We start from the raw sequence: 13,569 nt of genomic DNA, 5'->3' as shown, positions 1-13,569 counted from the left end.
AAAAAAAACATACTAATAAGGAATACTTGATTAATTTTAGGAACTCAGGAAATGTCTTTTAGGAAGAAAAAGGAACTACACTTGTATCATTTCTCAGTCACTGATTTTGATGAGTGGTCTTCTCCCAGCATCAGGTGGGGTTGGGAGGTGAAGGCAGCATGCCACAAAGAGAGCACTTGACTTTGGAGAGACACACCCACCCAAATATTCCATGACCCCTTATGGGAAGAGAAATCCAATCTCTGAAACAACTCCAATAAATAACCAGACAAAATCACTCCCCTGCTTAAAATTATCCATTCACTGGTCCCCATCACTCTCAGGACCTGCTCTCTGTTTATATTTATTATATCATTGTTCACCCCCCTGCCCCAGGTATCATCAGGGCTTACTATGAAGTTCTCAGATTATGCCATGTTCCATCATGACTCCATGTTTCTGCAGTGGTCACTGCCTCTCTCAGGAATTCTTGTAGTCTTCATGGACTTGCAAACCATCCCAAATCTGCCTTCTAATTTGCTTATGGTCATAGTGGACACACAAACTGATTATACTTGGGGTAAATGAGAAGCTATGATGAGAAGAATATAAGGTAATTTGTCTATCTTTTGGATTTAATTGCATTTGGATCGACAGTGGAATAAAAATCACCATTTAGGGAAATCTCTCATTGTTGGTTCAGCTGGAGGCTGGAAAAGTAGAGGATCATTCCTAATCTCGAAAGTAAGCTGGGATGCTAATTTTACCTTCTGCGAAACAGATGATTTAAGTTGTCCTTATGGAGAAAAATAGCTCAATACATTAAAATTGGCACAAAACAAGCTCAGTGATAATTACGATTAAAGATTTCATAGATTTAAAACGTGTCTTAGTTACAAAAATCAAACTTTACCTCTTGAAATGATTCACCAGCACTCCAACAAGTTCTCCAATTCGACTCTCATGGGTTGGCTGTTTGCTGAAGAGGCAGACAATGAGGTCTTTGTTGTCTTTCGTATGGAACACTACAAGTTGGTCCTTTCCATTGGAGACACTCAGACCAGTCAACTGCAAAGAGAAAATGCATGGAAAACTATTTGGATCATTCTCAAAAGAATGAATTAAAAAATACATTTTGGAGCTGGGCATGATGGCATGTGCCTGTAGTCCCAGCTACTTGGGAGGCTGAAACAGGATGATCATTTGAGCCCTGGAGTTTGAATCCAGCCTGGGCAACATAACGAGACACCATCCCTAAAAACAACAAAACACGTCATACATTTTCTAAGGGTTTTGCTCAGTGACCCTCCTGACTTTAATCTTTATCAGTTTCACGGAACAAGCAGATGGAAGGAAATAATAAAGAGCAGAAATGAACAAAATTTGAAATAGAAAAACAATACAGAAAAATTAATGAAACAGAGATGGTTCTTTCAGAAGATCAATAAAATTGATAAACCTCTAGCCCAAAACAAAAAAAGAAGGAAGAACTTATTGCCAATATCAGGAATGGAAGAGGGGCCATCTCTATAGACCACACAGACATTAAAAGGATAATATTAAAATATTTGGACCAATTCTATACAAAAACTTATTCAACAACTTAGTTAAAACCAAATAATTCCGGCAGGGTGCAGTGGCTCACACCTGTAATCCTAGCACTTTGGGAGGCCAAGGCGGGCGGACTGCCTGAGCTCAGGAGTTCGAGACCAGCCTTGGCAACATGGTGAAACCCCATCTCCACTGAAATACAAAAAAAAAAACACACAAAAAAAACATCAGCCGGGCATGGAGGCGTGCGCCTGTAGTCCCAGCTACTTGGGAGGCTGAGGCAGGAGAATTGTTTGAACCCAGGAGGCAGAGGTTGCCGTGAGCTGAGATCATGCCACTGTACTCCACTCCAGCCTGGTGACAGAGTGAGACTCCATCTCAACAACAACAACAAATAATTATTTAAGAGTCACAAAATACTAAAACTCTCCAAGAAGAAATAATTTGAATAATTCTGTATCTGTTGAAGAAATTAGATTTATATTTAAAAGCATTTTGAAAAAGAAAATTCTAGTCCCAGATGATTTCACTAGTGAATTCCACCAAACATTTAAAGAAGAAATAACACCAATTCACCATATTTCTTCTAGAAAATAGGAGAGAAGGGAACACTTCCTAACTCACTTTGAAGCTGGCATTATTCTGATATCAAAAATAAACACAACGGTACAAGAAAACTACAAACTGATATCCTTCATCAACACGGATGTAAAAATGGATGTCAAGAAAATATTAGCAAATTAAATCCAACAATACATAAAAATGATAATACAACATGACCAAGTGGAGTTTATCTAAGAAATGCAAGGCTAGTTAGGTATTCAAAAATTAATCAAGGTAATGACAGAATAAAATGACAGGATAAAAAAGAAAATCCACAGATTGTATCAAGTGACACAGAAAAAGTACTTGACAAAATTCAACATCTATCCATGATAAAAATTTCTCAGCAAACCAGGATTATAAGGGAACTTAACCTGATAAAATGACATATACAACATGCCACAGCTAACATCATACTTGGTGAAGAAGGACTGAATGTTTTCCCTTAAGATCAGGAGCAATGCAAGGATTTCCACTGTTACTGCAGCTATGCAACATTATACTGGAAGCCCTAGCCAGTGCAGCAAGGCAGGTTAAATAAATTAAAAAGCGGCTGGGTGTGGTGGCTCACGCCTGTAATCCCAGCATTTTGGGAGGCTGAGGTGGGTGGATCACTTGAGGTCAGGGGTTCGAGACCAGCCTGACCAATATGGTGAAACCCTGTATCTACTAAAAATACAAAAATTAGCCAGGTGTGGTGGCAGGAGCCTGTAATCCCAGCTACTCAGGAGGCTGAGGCAGGAGAATCGCGTGAACCCGGGAGGCAGAGGTTGCAGTGAGTTGAGATCGCGTCACTGCACTTCAGCCTGGGCAACAGAGCGAGACTCCATCTCAAAGAAAAAAAAATTAAAAAGCATACAGATTGAAAAGGAAGAAACACATGTCTCTGTTTTCAGATTACATGATTGCCTACATAGAAAATGCCAAGGATCCACAAAATAGCTCCCAGAACTAATAAGCGCATTTAGTAAGGTCAAAGGATACAAGGCTGACATAAAAAAATATTTCTATATTAGCAATGAAAAATTTGAAACAAAAATTGAAAAACAAAACCATCTATAACAACTCCAAAAACAAAAATACTTAGATATAAATCTAACAAAACATCTATCTGTAGGACCTACATGTTGAAAACTACAAAATGTTGAACAAGTTAAATTAAAAGGCTGATGAAAGGAATAAAAGAAAACCTAAATAAATGAAGGAAAATAATATCCTTATGGACTAGAAAACACAAATTCTTAAGGTACCAATTTTTCCCATATTAATCTATAGATTTAATGAAATCCCAACCAAAATCCCAGCAAGATTTTTTGTAGGTATCAACAAGCAGATTCTATAATGTGTATGGAAAAGCAAAAGAACTAGAATAGCCATAACAGTTTTGTAAATGAAGAATAAAGTTGGAGGGCTCATAGAGGCTGATTTTAATGCTTAGTATAAAGCTAGGTTAATCAAGACAATAATTTAGAAAGGAAAAAAAAAACATAGATCAGAAACAGACTCACGTGAATATGGCCAATAATTTTTTCACCAGGGTGCAAAGACAGTTCAATGAAGAAAGGATAATGTGGGCATCTGGATAATTTGGAACATTTGGACATCCCCATGCAAACGGAAATAAAAGTCTACCTAAATCTCACATCTCGTAAACAATTCAGAGTGCACTATAAGATCAAAATGCAAAATGTAAAACTAGAAAACTTTTAGGAGAAAACATAGAAGAAAATCTTTGTGACCTTGGGTTGGCAAATATTTCTTAGAAATGATACCAAAAGCACAATCCATAATGCAAAAAAATTGATAAATTGAACTTGATCAAATTTAAAACTTTTGCTCTAAGGAAGACACTGGTGGGAGAGTGAAAAGACTAGCCACAGACTGGTAGAAAATATTTGCAAAAATGTATCTGATAAAGGACTTGTATTTAGAATCTATAAAGAGCTCTTAAACTTGATAGTAAACAACTCAATTAAAAATGATGGATAAAAGATTTGAAATCACTTCACCAAAGAAGGCATAGGGGTGAATAAGCACATGAAAGGGTGCTCAACATCAGTAGCCATTAGGGAAATGCAAACTAAAACTGCAATGGGAACCACTGCAAACCCACCAGAATGGCTAAAATAACAAAACAGCCTACAGCAACAAAAGAGTGATAATACTAAATACTGGTGAGGACACAGAACAAGTGGGACTTACATGCATCATTGGTGAAAATATAAAATGTAAAATGTTACAGCCACTGTGGAAACAGTGGTTGTTAACTCAAAAAATTAAATGGAAAATTACCACATGAGCCAGCCATCTCACTCCTAGGCACATATCCTAGAGAAATAAAAACTTAGCTTCACATGAAAATTTATACATGAATGTTTACAGCAGCTCTACTAATAACTGACAAAAGCTGGAAACGACCCAAATATCCAGCAGTGTGTGCACAGATAAACAAACTGTGGTACATTTAAATAATGGAATGCTACTCAGCAATGAACAAACTAATGATACAGATTACTGACATGCAACAACATGGATAAATCTCACAGGCATTATGGTTGAATGAAAGCAGCCAGTCTCAAAAGGTTACAGCCTGTGTGACTCCATTTATATGATATTCTCTAGAAGATAAAAGGATAAGGATGGACAACAGATCAGTAGCTGCCAGGGTTTGGGGTTATGAGGAGTCCGATACAAGGGAGTTTTTGGGGTATGGAACTACTCTGTATCCTGACTGTGGCAGTGGTTACACAAATTTATGCCCATACTAAGACTCAAGAGACCTGTACACCACCACCCACGCATGTAAATTATATTCATTGCCTATAAATTTAAAAAATTGCACACCCTGGCTGTTTTGATCTCTAGATATTCTACTTTGGTCAACAAAGCAGAAGTCAGAGTGATTTCCTCATTCTGTGGTCTGTTCTTGTATTGCATAAAATACCGAAGTGCCACCTCCTGGCTACCACAGGTGCTATCAGCCAGGCGGGCAGGCAGCATGAACAAGGCAACCACTGGGGGATGGCGCAGTGCCACACGGCCTGTGGTAGGGACAGACGTGCAGAAGATGCTGAGAATGTGATCCCTGTTCTTGGGGGATTCACAATCCAGTTGGATCAGAGGAAGAGGTAAGTATTAAATAACTGAAGAAAAACACCTTAACAATTTACAGATTTGCAGTGTCACTTAGTTCCATGCCTATGTTTTACAGATAGAAATTGAGACTGAAGGAGTTCAGCCCGTCTGCAGGCCCGGGAACTAGAACTCAGACCTGCAGACTGATGGGGACTCATGTTCTTTCCATCACACCAGGTTTTTCAAGTATCATGTATAAATGAACATAGAATATTTATATATTCTATAAATAAGTATTCCCATGAATACATTTTCATAGGAGGTGAGTTCTTGGGTTGATTTTAAAGAATGCCAGGGTCAGGGCTTAATGGAGAGAAGGGAAAATATTAAAGAAATTGGAAATCATTCACCAACCAATGTGGATCATGGGCTTTCTGAGGCCATTGGTAAGAGAATATAGCAAACTCTCTGCCACTTATATGTACTGGATCCAGATGATTTTTATATGATTAAATTAAAAATATCATTTTCATTTTAAAAAAACATTTTATGTCTATCATGCTTCACTCTCATTTCATTATTTTATATGTGAAATTCAAAATTGAATTGATGTAGCACTTCACAGGAGAGCTTGATTAAAGCCTAATGAAATGAGAATGGTAACAGCAGTAACTCTGCCAGCATATCCCAGGAGCATTAGCTGCAGGGGTTCAGGGAAAAGAGACAGATTCGGCAAAGAATGCTGAAACCACAGGGATAGAGGATCCCTTCCTAGGTGCTACCTGGACCAGAGGACAGGAGCCAATGACTCTGCTCTCGGCCACCACCCCCTCTCAGCGGGTGGGCTTCTCTCCCTCCCCTTCTCTCTCCCTTGCTGTCTAGGTGGCTTTATCTGCTGTGGATGGGAATTCTTCATGTGTACGCCCAGGCCTAGTGGTGTGTCAGTCTCGGAAGAAATGAGGGAAAACAGCACTTAAGTTGCTCTGCTACACAAATAATGAAAGACTAAGTCCCTATTGTTGCCAAAGCAGGACAAACAGCACCCAGAATGTCCCCTTTAGTTCTGGAAGAAAGGATGGTAAGTGGGGATTAGTGTACTAAGGATGACCTGGGTGTTAATCCCAATTCAGCCATGTGATCTTGAGTGACTCATTTAATTTATTGGGGCATCTGTCTCCTTTTCTGCAAAATAAGGGTAACATCAGGTGCCTTGTCTACCTTGCAGGGTTGTGGTAAGGATCAAATAGTAGCAACTCTGGAGTACAAAAAGTAAATAAGCAAAAAAACCCTCTGTCTTCGAGGGTCTTACACTCTAAGTGAAAATATGTCAGCAAAACTTTATCACTGAAAATATAATTTTAAAACCTTACAACACCATGCAAATGGAAAGTATTTTGTGAAACACCTCAGCTGGGGAAGGGGTCACTACCTCATTGCATTTGGGCAGCCATAACACATAGATGCGTTTCTCCGAACAAAAGGGAAACTCCTTACCAAGGCTCCCCCTGCCCCTGTTGCTTCCTTATTTCTCCTAATCGATGAGATTTCTATGCTATGATAAATCTAAGCCTTCCCCTTCTTTGGCCTTGAAGATTTGAACAGGGCAAAAACAGTCTCTGATTGCAACCCATTTCAATTCTCCCAGCCTCTCCTTACTAAGAAGGACCAAACAGTGAACACAACTAGATAGGTAAAGAGCTGAGCAGTTCTGGAAGAGGAGGCCGGCCTGAGAAATCAGAGCATCCTCTGCAATGGAATGAGCGCTAGAGAGCAGAGCTCACTCTACAAGAAAATCTCTAATCCATATTCTCATTTACGAAATCAGCGCAAAACAGACCGATATTAGAAAGAGCAATAATTCGAAAAGACAAATATGATAAATTACATACACGATGGAAGCAGTAACTGAATAGATACTGTAGAAAATTAAAGAATAATAGAAGAAAACATCCCAGTCTTTAGATAGAAAGGAATCACAGGTACCAGCCAAACTTAGAGGATCTTCTGGATGTGTAGCCCAGAGAAGTTTTAGACCTGTAGAATAAAGGAAAAAATCTTCAAGTATCTAGGCATACAAAAATAAGTTATCCACACAGGAAAATAAAATTCAGGTTTATATCCTTTTTTAAAACAGAAAACTTGGCCGAGTGTGGTGGCTCACACCAGTAACCTCGACACTTTGGGAGGCCAAGACGGGAGGATCACTTGAGGTCAGGAGTTTGAGACTGGCCTGGCCAACATGATGAAACCCCGTCTCTACTAAAAATACAAAAATTAGCTGGTTGTGGTGGAGGGTGCCTATAGTCCCAACTAATCAGGAGGCTGGGGCAGGAGAATCGCTTGTATCTGGGAGGCAGAGGTTGCAGTGAGCCGAGATCGTGCCACTGCACTCCAGCCTGGGCACTGAAGCGACACTCCGTCTCAAAAACAAAAAGAAAACTCATATTAATTTTGTCACAATTCACAGGAGGAGATAAGTAAATCCATTTTATTCTTGATATCAATTAGGAAAGATCAGCTCAAATATTTAACAGTAATCATTAAGATGAAAAAGGATGTGTAAGGTTCTAACCAGTAGTAAAAAGAGAATAAATAAAACTTGACCAATGCAGCAAAAGAAAAAAGAAGGAAATAGCGTGGGAGCATAAAAAATAGAAAGCATTTAAATAACATGATTGAATTTAAGAAAAGTTTTTTTGCCAGTTGCTGTAAGAAATGTGAACAGGATACAACTCCTTTATTGGAGGACGAGGGGTTATAGATTTAAGCAAAAAACAAAAATATACCCTGTTTATAAAATTAATTAAGATAAAAGTAGAAGTTTATGAATGAGAACAACATACATAATAAATTAAAGAGCTGGTTCTTTGAACAGACCAAACCCTTGGCAGAGTCTCACCAAGGAAAAAACAGGCAAAACCGCAAATATTTAACATTAGGAATGAGAAAGGGATTTAAGAAAGGGTATGTTGACTTTCAAAATTATAAGAGGCTAAGAGCAGTTGCTCAAGCCTCTAATCCCAGCACTTTGGGAGACTGAGACAGGAGGATCACTTGAGGCCGGGAGTTCATGACCAGCCTGGGCAACATAGCAAAAACCCCGGCTAAAAAAAAAATTAGCTGGAGCTGGATGTGGTGGTGCGTGCCTGTGGTCCCAGCTACTCAGGAGGCTGAGGCAGGAGGATTGCTTGAGCCTAGGAGTTTGAGGTTACAGTGAGCTGATCACGCCACTGCACTCCAGCCTGGGTGACAGAGTGAGACCCATCTCAAAAAAAAAAAAAAAAAAGAAGAAGAAGAAGAAGAAGAAGAAATTACAAGAGAAAAACTTTTGTCATTGTAATTTCATATTAATGAAATGCATATTTTTTTTTAAAGATGTGGTCTAGCTGTCTTGCCCAGGCTGGAGTGCAGTGGCACGATCTCGGCTCACTGCAGCCTCTACCTCCCAGGCTCAAGCAATCTTCCCACCCCAGCCTCCCATGTAGCTGGGACCACAGGAGCACGTCACCACACCCGGCTAGTTTTTGTATTTTCAGTAGAGACAGGGTTTTGTCATGTTGCCCAGGCTGTCATGAATTCCTAAGCTCAAGTGATCCTCCTACCTTGGCCTCCCAAAGTGCTGGGATTACAGGTGTAAGCCACTGCACCAGGCCTGAAATGCATGATTTTATAGGAAAATATAAATTAGTAAAATTGACTTAAAGAAAGATAAAACAATTAATTTCTATTTATAACTAGCAAAAAGTTTTTTTTTTAGATTATCAGAAAAATACTCTCCTAGTTCTTACTAGGCACAGGTTATGTTATAGGCCCAGGTAGTTTCTATCATACTTAAATGCTCTACAATATGGAAAAAGAGAAAAATCATACTGACTCATTTTATTTATCCTGCTAGCAAAACCTGCCGAATCTCTCTCTCATACACAAAAACAAACACACCCAGAAATCAATGTAACGTACAAATACAGATGCAAAATCCAAAATAATTAACAAACTGGATTCAACAAGATAAACACCATGTCCATGAGAGTATATTCACAAGAGTAAGGGTGGTTCACTAGTAAGAAATACCTCAATATAGGCCAGGTGCAGTGGCTCACGCCTGTAATCCCAGCACTTTTGGAGGCTGAGGTGGGCAGATCACGAGGTCAGGAGATCAAGATCATCCTAGCCAACATGGTGAAACTCTGTCTCTACTAAAAATACAAAAATTAGCTGGGCGTGGTGGTGCGTGCCTGTAATCCCAGCTACTCGGGGGGCTGAGGCAGGAGAATCGCATGAACCAGGAAGGCAGAGATTGCAGTGAGCCGAAATAGTGCCACTGCACTCCAGCACTCCAGCACTCCAGCCTGGGCGACAGAGCAAGATTCCATCTCAAAAAAAAAAAAAAAAAAAAAAAAAAAAAAGAAATACCTCAATATAACCCAGTTTATTAATAGTTCACATTTATGTATTATCTGTGTGCTTGTCCAACCAGAATGATCTCCTTGGGGTCAGGCTCGCTGGCTTTCACTTTTTTCAGCCAAGTATGAAGTTTTGTATTTGTATTGTTTTTATTTTACAGTATACCATGGTATATAAAACAATACTTCATTTTACTGTAAGATGGTAAATACTCAAATGTATTTATTGCTATTTCATCACTATAATAATGTTTTAATTTTTTTTTTTTTTTTTAACTCTGGAGCATCTTTGTTCCAAACTTCCTCCCAGTAGCAGCTGCTCCACAATCTTCTGTCCTGGAGAATCTCTCCTCTTCTTTGGTTACTGCTCTCTACATACACCTCTAAGGGACTTCATTCTTGGTATTCCCCCCACCTCCCTGCCCTTCCATGCCCCTGTCCCCCACACCCCGTCCAAAGCTATGCCTGACACACAAAGAACTTTCATGAAATTGTAGCGGTCACTTAATTTCTGCAGGTGTTTGCTCGTATTTTGACACAGACACTTGGGTTTTTGGATGTACTCTTCAACTTCTGTTCTTTGATTAGACTGCAGAGATAATGCTTATGTTCTTTTGATCTCAATTAACAAACTGATTTGGCTGCTCTTTGATGGAGAACATTCTGTTCATTCTGTTTTCCATTCAGAAACTTGGGAGACAGTTTGCTCTGGCTTTTTGCAGGACACCTGGTGACTTTCTTTTCACCTTTCTCTGTTCTGTTCATCTGTCTCTCCTAATCTCCCTCCTTCTCCCTTCCCAGTCCCCCACATCTTGTTCCCTCCTTACTCCTCAACTAGCTATAACTCAGGAAGCTCAGCTGTGTGGGCTCATCATGGAAATAGTGGAAGCTGTGGCATAACTGAGAGTTTATCCCTTTATAAGCAAGCATCTCTTGAAAGCAACAACTTGCTTGAGCCCAGAGCCCTCATGCAAGCAGGCTGATGGTCTTGAGGTGCCATGCCGTGAGGCAGCCAAACCTCTCAGAGGGGTCGTGTGCAGGTGCTCTGGTCAGCAGTCCTGGCTTGAGCTCTGCCAGCCAGGGCCAGACAAGTGAGTGTATGAGGGCTCCAGTGATTCCAACTCTCACTCACCAAGTAACCCCCACCTTCGAATCTTCCTAATGGAGGCCCTAGACATTGTGGAGCAGAGGCATGCTGGCCTCACAGTGCCTCTTTCAAATTCTTTACCAACAGAATCCAAGAACATAATAAAGTAGCGGTCGTTTCATTCCACTAAGTCTGGGGTGGATTGTTACACAGCAATAGTAATTGGAATAAAAATTTGGAACAGGAGTAGGGTGCTCCTATAACATAATCCCAGATAGTTGGCACTGGCTTTGGGAAGTAGGTGGAAGCTGGAAAGGTTCTGAGAGACTGTTGAAGGAATCATGGCAGGCCTTCAAGAGGAGGTCAGTGAGGGCCTGAGGAAAACAGGGAAAAGATTACTTCGAGCCAGAGGAAAGCGGACCTTTGTTAAGTAGGAGAAAATTTGACAACACTGTTGCCTATGGGAAGGCAGAAAATAGAAAATGTACGTAACAAATGTGATGATCTAGATAAGGAGATTTCTAGACAGAATACTGAAAGTGCCATCTGGCTTCTTCTTGCTGTCTATGAAAAAAATGTGAGAGGAGAGAGAGGACCTTAATAAAGAATGGTTCTGCTCTCATGTAAAATTTAGAGGAAACATAAAGAAGCCTGCAATTGCTAGGCTTGAAAATAAAACTGTTTCTTATTCCCAGCTTCTCCAGATGGCAAATGATTCTCAAATTAAGAAATGGTTTCAGGGCAACGGATCAAACCCAGAGTGGGATTGTAAAATCCTTTGTTAAAACCTTAGAAAGATCGAAGGCATCCATAGTATCTTCCAGACAGACTAAACGAGGCTCTAAAGATCTTTAGGGCATGCCTTACAAATTCTATCCGATAAACAACAGGGCTCCTGAATCTTAAGGGTCTTGTCCCACAATAGCTCACGAGGAGCCCAAGGTATGGGAGAGTTTATTTTGCAGAGATTTGTGGTCGTGTTTTTTGTCTAATGGAGTGATTATAAACTGATACACAGTGAATCCACCAAAATTTCAAAGGACTGGACTGAAAGCAACATAGACATGGCAAAATGCAAAGAGGCTCTGGACCTGTGGACAGGAAGCAGCTAAGAAAGCTACTTAGTTGCAAACACAGATGGTCAGTGAGTGTTTTGTGCCCCTCATTCCCCTCCTCTTTGAACAGAAATGTCTGTGGTAGGTATCCCATCCCTAGATCATCATTGCATGTTGGGTATGCGGGGCAGGTAACTTTTCCTTTTAGTTGGTCTTCAGATTGCAGGAACTCTACTTAAGGAACTGTGCCTGGATTGAATTAGATGAGATCCTGGCCCTTGACCTTAAACCTGGTATTATAAAGAGATGAGACTTTTGGGACATCTTGGGAGTAGGTAAGCACATTCTATTTTATTTTACTTCATTTTTTTGAGTCAGGGTCTCACTCTGTTGCCCAGGCTGGAGTGCAGTGGTGCAATGATGGCTCAAACCTTGAGCTCCTGGGCTCAAGCAGTCCTCTGCCTCAGCCTCCCAAGTAGCTGGGACTACAGGCATGTACCACCACATCTGACTAATTAAAAACTTTTTTTTTTTTTTTTTTGGTAGAAATGAGGTCTTGCTGTGTTGCCCAGACTGGTCTTGAATTCCAGGCCTCAAGTGGTCCTCCTGCCTTGGCGTCCTTAAAGTGTTGGGATTACAGGTGTAACCACAGTGGTTGGCCGGTAAGTGCATTTTAAGTAAGAGTAACAAAAATAATTTTTAATCAGCGGGTAGAAAGTGGAGGATTTAAAACAAGTTTGCAAAATTTTTGCCACTCCTCCCATAGAAAGATAGGGGTCTATATCCTCACCCCTTCAATCTAGGCTTACCATATGACTGGCTTTTGACCAATAAAATGCAACAGAATTGGGGCTGTGTGACTTCTGAGGCCTGCTCATAAAAGGCAATGCAGCTTCTGCCTCGTTTAATGGGACACTCATGTTTTGAGCACTAAGTCAGCTCATAAGAAGTCCAACTACCAGCCAGTCGTGGTGGCTCATGCCTGTAATCCCAGCATATTGGGTGGATCACCTGAGGCCAGGTGTTCAAGACCGAGCTGGCCAACATGGCCATTTCTATTAAAAATACAAAAATTAGCTGGGCATGGTGGCGCATGCCTGTAGTTCCAGCTATTCTGGAGGCTGAGGCACGAGAATTGTTGAACCTGGGAGGCGGAGGTTGCATTGAGCTGAGATCACGCCACTGTACTCTAGCCTGGGCAATAGAGTAGACTGTCTCAAAAAAAGTTAATAAAAAAAATAAAGAAGGCTGACTTTCTTGAGGCCACCATGTTGTGAGGAAGCCAAGCATCTCCAAAAGGCCTCATAAGGCTCTCCGGTCAGCAGTTTCAGTCTCCGAGTCCTCCCCACCGAGGTGTCAGTCACCTCAGTGAAATGCCTTCAAATGATTCCAGCCCCAGCCCTTAAATCACCCCTAGTCTTTAAGTCTTCCCAGCTAAGGCCTCAGATACTGCAGAGCAGAGAGAAGCCACCTGCTTTGCTCTTTTTTTTGAGACGGAGTTTCACCGTTGTCTGTTGTTGGCCTGGGCTGGAGTGCAATGGCACGATCTCAGCTCACTGCAACCTCTGCCTCCTGGGTTCCAGCAATCCTCCTGCCTCAGCCTTCTAAGCAGCTGAGATTACAGGCACCCACCACCATGCCCGGGTAATTTTTATATTTTTAGTAGATATGGGGTTTCACCATGTTGGCCAGGCTGGTCTCGAACTCTTGGCCTCAGGTGATCCACCTGCTTTAGCCTCCCAAAGTGCTGGGATTACAGGCATGAGCCACTGCTCCCGGCCCACCTATTCTGAATCACTGACCCAAGAACATATGA

At 40.9% G+C, this 13,569-nt stretch overlaps 1 protein-coding gene across 8 annotated transcripts in view; it reads right to left on the bottom strand.

The window, feature by feature from the left end:
* MYO1D (myosin ID) overlaps positions 1-13,569 on the bottom strand; it is a 383,024-nt gene that overhangs the window by 111,583 nt on the left and 257,872 nt on the right. For all 8 annotated transcript variants that reach the window (XM_055101291.2, XM_063599124.1, XM_034942108.3 and 5 more), the window contains one exon: positions 893-1,047. In XM_055101291.2, the coding sequence (XP_054957266.1) occupies positions 893-1,047 (155 nt within the window). The remainder of the gene's footprint in view (positions 1-892; positions 1,048-13,569) is intronic.

The sequence above is a fragment of the Pan paniscus genome, chromosome 19, assembly GCF_029289425.2.
Source record: "Pan paniscus chromosome 19, NHGRI_mPanPan1-v2.0_pri, whole genome shotgun sequence".
NCBI classification, from domain to species: domain Eukaryota; kingdom Metazoa; phylum Chordata; class Mammalia; order Primates; family Hominidae; genus Pan; species Pan paniscus.
The sequence above is the reverse complement of the archived record's forward strand: the minus strand, read 5'-3'. Positions and strand labels throughout refer to the sequence as shown.